This window comes from Netta rufina (assembly GCF_964035555.1).
Source record: "Netta rufina genome assembly, chromosome: 1".
In the NCBI taxonomy this organism is placed as follows: Eukaryota; Metazoa; Chordata; class Aves; order Anseriformes; family Anatidae; genus Netta; species Netta rufina.
In genome coordinates, this window is record NC_140123.1 from 120,747,770 (window position 1) to 120,753,769 (window position 6,000).

General features: G+C 50.2%; 1 protein-coding gene across 2 annotated transcripts in view; it reads right to left on the reverse strand.

The window, feature by feature from the left end:
• The window catches only part of LSAMP (limbic system associated membrane protein), a gene marked incomplete at both ends in the record, with an annotated part of 258,766 nt that extends 253,224 nt beyond the window's left edge, over positions 1-5,542 (reverse strand). For both annotated transcript variants that reach the window (XM_084306421.1, XM_084306420.1), the window contains one exon: positions 5,388-5,542. In XM_084306421.1, coding sequence (XP_084162547.1) covers positions 5,388-5,542 — 155 coding nt within the window. The remainder of the gene's footprint in view (positions 1-5,387) is intronic.
• Between the last annotated feature and the right edge of the window lie 458 nt (positions 5,543-6,000).

Sequence of the window (6,000 nt, forward strand, 5' to 3'; positions counted from 1 at the left end):
TACACACCCGCTCCCAGCGATGCGTGCATGTGTGCCGTCATATAATGGCACCATCTGCTGCCAGACCTGGAAGTTTTGCAACATCGGCTGCATTTATACGTCCCTCTTCGTAGTTTTCTTGTGTGTGGTTTAATGTTTTTCAAAGAGGAGAGTACCAGCAGAGCACGGACCCTCTTGCCCAGACCCTGCCATACCTTCTCCATGCACATTATTTGGTAACGAAGGCCTCGTGCATGCCGGAGACCAAGGAAAGAGCACCTGGGGCTCACAGCCAACGCTGGTACAGACCAGGACATGCCAGGGAAGCCTCGCTCAGCATCTGCTGGCTCGTGGCAAGCCTGATCCGTGCAGCAACCTGGGCTAATGGAGAGGTCGTGGGCCAGCCCCGTCACCCTGGGGTGCCTCCTCCTCACCCCCAGCCCCTGCCATCCCAGCTAACAGCCCACACATGCCGTGGACCCAGGGCTCGCTCCTGCTCGCCTGGCACTTAATAGAAAGGGTGCCGCAACTTAGCGGCGGCCCTAAGTGCCACAACAATCCTACTGATAATCAGGGTTACAATTTTACTGCCAAGACTCTGTTATTATGTGGCATTATACCTTTGAGCGAGCCTATTCTCATTCCTAGCAAAGAGCTCAACTCAGTGCTCCCTGTTATAAATCATATGCTAATTATAAGTGTAATCTGAACAGCTTTTCCTTCTCTCTTAAAATTAATGTACAGGGCATAAACTTTGTTGTGATGCGGCGGTGCTGCTTCGCCCGAGGTCCCTTTGTCCTCTAGCACAGCTCCACACGTCGAAAACCAGCAAAAAACTGAGTGGTCAAGAACAGAGGGAGCATAAATTGCTCATGTTGCAGGATCACACGCAGTGCTATCATTCTTGTTGGTCATTTGAGGCCGGCCCAACCTCTGACACATGTAACTTTAAGGCACTAAGTGCCCATTGGGATGGAAGTTCCCATACATGCCATCAGCCTAAGTCCTCCTACTAGTTACAAATACCTGGTAAGAATGGGTATTACACACTCAGTTAACTGTTAGTATCCATCAGTGCATCAGAAACAGATTAATTAAATTCCTGATGAAAAGTTGACGCTTGGAAGAACTCGAAGCCCATGAGCCAGGTTCTGGACTTGGCGAGGTCCCAACCCTCCAAGGGTCTGAGCATCACCTGAGAAGCACTGGGCAGCTCAGCCCCTGGATGAGTCACTTGTGCCTCTCTATTAGCCGTCCCTGGGGACCTGCCCCAAAGACAAATGAGGTATTTCTGGCAGCGCCTTTGGGCTTTGGTGGATTTGTCCTGGTACAGCTGAGCGGGTGGGAATGGCAATGTGACCCGTTGTGTTTCCAGCTAGTGACGAGCTCCATCCATTTCAGTCACAAAAAGCCAAACCTGCCCCTTGTGCCTGGACTGCCAAAAGCCCTGGACAAGTTACAAGTCCTGCTGAAGCCCTCAGACAAGTGCTGTAAAGGCACTTTTGGGACGAGCGCGCTGAGCTGGCTCCCGATGGAGCTGATCTTTCCCCCCGACATGCTGTACAGATAGCTGATCCCACACACAGCATGGACTACGGAGGCCAAATTGCTTCCAGCCCTGCCTGAAGGCCAAACAGGACACACTGGCAAGGTCCCCTGCCTCCCCGGTTTGCAGCAGCCCTGTGCTACCACACATGTCCTGGCTTAGCCAAGGTCCTCCTATTTCTCATCCCCTCCCTGGGCTGACAGCAGACAACCAAAACAGGGTCCCTGCCTTTGCTTACACACTACATGCAGACAAAATGAGGTAGGAGAGGGTGCTAGGGGGTTGGCTAAAAGAAAGAACACAGTTGGGGTCGGCCCTTATTTTTCTTTTCATGTTTTAATTAGTTTTGGGGGGTGTTTTGTGTGTTTATTGCTTGGAGATATTTTTCTTTCATGTCAAGCTGGGAAGCTGCATACAAAACCCGATAACCTTGTGCCTGTGATCTTGCGAGCAAAACATTGGCAGGAACTACACAATTCCTTCTCAATACTTAAAATAAGGTTCAGTGTCCTCCTTCACTTGCTGAAGACAGAGTTTAAAATGAAACCTTAAACCTGACAGGGCCTCTGATGTACAGCATCATCTCTGAAGCATCCTGGTCCATCATCTTGGTTTGTAGCTGGACAAACACCATTATCTCCTCCCCTGTTCCGGCTTCCAGACCCCTCCTCCTCCCTTTTTAGCCTTACTCTACGGAGCTGACCATTACCCTTTTCCCTGCGGACAGTCCAAGCTACTTTTCTTCTCCCTTTCTGCAATTCCCTTCCTAACTTCCCCGTGCCAAACACTCGCTAAAAGTCATCAACCTTCAGCAAGGCCAACAGATGAATCAAATCTGCTGCCAGGTCGTTTAGGACATGAGCCAGTACAGCGTTCAGAACATTATTATTTTTTTTTTTTTTCAAAGTCCATAGCAAGAGAGTATTTAAATGCCATAGCTTTAAAAAGCCATATCCACGCTTCCCAGAATAATTACGTTCTAACAAGCTGTAGACGAAGCTCCAGAGGAGTGGCTTCCTCTAGGAACATTAGGGCTTATAAGAAGAAAATATTTTTTCTCCCCTTCATAGATGAGTCCCATCCACCCATTCTTCCACCTACACGTGTGGCAGCGTATATAAACGTTTAAGGCCCCAAAGGAGAAGATTCATTGAGAATCCCGTCTCCTGTGCCGCACTGAATGTTCTGCACCACAACGTGCATGAACAAAATGTTTTTGGCAATGTTATCATGATGTACATCGCTTTCAATTCTCTCCAACTACATACCATTTTTATTCCCTCCTACATTTTCACTTCCTTACAAGCTACAGGATGGAGCTCCTGTGCGCTGGTGAGCTGCTGCTGCGTGTTGCCTCTTCTCTCGGAAGCAGAAGCACAACAAAGGCAGGTGATAGCATCTCTGTATCCCTTACCTATCTCTCTGTGGAGGTAAAGATCTGCTCAGCACACAGTCAATACGGATCATCTCATGTTTTTTATTTTTTTTTTCCCCGGCTAGGTCTTCCCCTTGTGTTGCCACTGGTGGATCTGCATGCACGGAGAGCGAGGTGCCGGGAGTTTTTCAAACACGATGCTGTCAGAGTGAGTTATGCTTCGGAGGGGCAGGGAAGACGGCGAGGGGGGAGCTAGCAAACAGAGCCTGGCTTTAAAACTGCGGGACTGAAATGCCATCCTGCAGGACCTCAAGTGGCCTGGATGGAGGGGAACCTCCCCACCTTCAAGCCCCGTGGGGCAGTCCTATCTCTTCTGGAGCAGGGGAAGAAAGTTGCCAGAAAGCTGAGGCTGGTCCCAGGGAAAGGGAGGGAGACGAGCTCCTTTCCTAGGAAACATGGAAAGCCAGGTCTGCTCACAGAGCTCAGAGAGGCAGCTGAGGCAGGAGAAGCCCATGCACTGCCCACAGCCACTTCTGATGGCAGCGCAGCCTGCCAGGAACCCCAAGAGCACCGTACTGCTCGGGGCAAGCAGTTACTGAGCTGGGAGGTGTGCTGCTCCTGCGAACTGTGTGGCTTGGCACACATCTGGCTGACACAGCTGGATCACCTCGTTCAGATGTTTTATTTTACTGCCTGACATCAGGTTGGCAAGCCAGGCTCCCCACACACGCATACGGAAACCACTCTCACACGCAGCCCCGCTCGGCTTGCTGACAAAACGCTTTGCAGGCAGCACATGCAGGCGGCGTCTCCGCCATCCGCTCGGCCCTGCTCTGCTGCAAACGCAGCTTTAGCACACGGTGTTTAGATAAACTCAAAAGCTCCAAGGTTAAGTGGGAAATAGAAATCCAGTGACCCCTGGCTGGGCAAGTGAGCTTAATGACTTGTCTGCTGCTGTATGTACCAGGCATATGCCAGCAAACAGCTGCCTGACCAAAGCTAGGGACTGATGGAAAGGATTTGCCTTTAAAAAATATGGGATAAGGCAGTTGAGAGTCCTGCCAGAAAAGGGTTAATGGGACGTATGAATTGCTGCTGGGTGGAAGGGAGAGGAGCCTGGAGTCAGAGGCAACACCCCTTGTTAGGTGCTTGCCGTGTCGCATCTAAACCCCTTTCCACCGCGTATGCAAGGCAGATGAATTACCCTGTAAATCCTATTACTCTGTGTGGATAAATCTTACGTGCGAGTTAACAAGTCTGGAGAGCTGGGGAATGGGAGCTCTGAACGGATATGCCGGGATCAAAACAACCCAGCACACAGGGGCTGAGACAAGCAATACACACACACACACACACACACCCCTCTTCTGGCATCCTTCGTCCCCGATCCCATCTTGCTGGCTCACATGCCCCGCTGTCATTAAACGGAAGGGATGCAGGACGCAGGGGATCCTGCAGCAGGCCTTTCGGTGGCATCTAGCAGGATTTATTTCAGAGGAAGAGAAAGAAAACTTTGCGGCTGCTGTTAGCTTTGCTGGGGAATTGCTCCCTTGACGCTTCAGGGTTTGTGCACCATCAGCTCCTCGTACAGATCCCAGAGTTATTTTACATTGAGTCCAGGAGTTTTATAGCCGTAATATACAGCGTGTGCACACTCACACGCGCAGCGTTCTCCTTCAGCAGTGAAGTTACTGAAGGTAAGTTGAGCACGGCAGAACACGAACGACAAACCCGCAGGAAAGAGATGCCCAGCTTGCAGCTATTTGGGACGCTCTCAAGCAAAAGCCCGAGAACTCAGGACTGCCTCTGGAAAGAAACCCTGTGCAATGGCTTGGGAAATGCAAAGACACCCTCCTCACACACCCTGCAAAGAAACCGACCCAGCAAACGGGCTACAAGCTGTGCAGACCTCGGAGCTCTTCCACTGTTTTCTCTCCCCAACCTTTCAAAAGCTGTATCCATTTCCCCTCCCTTCCGGGCAGAAAAATAAATAAATAAAATTAAAAAGGCAGAGTTTCCCCCAAAGAACTTGCCCGGGAGTTCCTGCAGCACCGGGGATAAAGTTTTTGCAGAGGTAGGAGAAGAAGTGTGGGGAGATCAATGCAACATCTGGCAAGCACAGCTGGATCCCTTTTCGATTCCTCTATTGATACTGCAGGGCTGGTGGGAAACCTACGTTTGCGAGCGCCGGCTGCACAAACAGATCTCTCCCCCCCCCGAAATTCTTTTGATCCGGAGCACGACGTGGAGGAGAGCGGTTGCAGACGGCTTCCAAAAGCTTTGCAATTTGGGGTATTAAAGCCCCAGCACGCGCGCGGAGCCCGTTTGTAAAGCAGCTGCTGCTGCAGTTCGAGCCGTACAGCAACGCACGCTTTTCACAGAGACACACACACACACACGCGTGTATGGAGCATCGCATCCATAGGGTGCACAGACACAGAAACAAGACACACGAACGGAGAAGGAAAAGTTGGCAAAATGCCCTACCTGAGGATGGCCGTATCCCCCTGCCTCACGGTGATGTTATCGGTACCTCGGGTAAAATCCACGCTGCGGACTGGCAGCCCTGTAGGGAGAAGGCAAAGCAATCTCAGTAGGACCAGAGGTAATTGTTTCCAATCAGGCTGAGCCCTTGCTACCATGGCTGGTCTCGTTGAGTTTCACTGTCTGTACTTGTCTCTCTCTCTCTCTCTCTCTCTGCACGAGTATGTGGATAGATGGATGGAGAAAGAAAAACAATAGTAATAATGTACAACTCTCGCTCTGATGGACAGCCCCAGAAAGGGGAGGTGATTTCACAGTCCTCCTCAGCTGCCACTTTCTCTCTTGCTCTTTTCAGTCTTTCGCTGGCTTCTTTCCCCCTCTCGTCCTTTTTTTTAAGGCTTTCCAAAAAGTCTTAGCACAACCTTCAATTAAAAAAAAAAAGCAAAACAAACAGAGAGAGGAGCGTGCGTGCCGGCAAGGTAGATCAAAACGACGCGCGAGTCAGGTCGCAAAATAATTTAAAAATAGCCGTAATTAAATCAACCCGTCTGGAGTGATGGAGAGAGGCGGAAAAAAAATAAAAAATTAAAAAAAATAATAATAAAAGGAAAAGCAA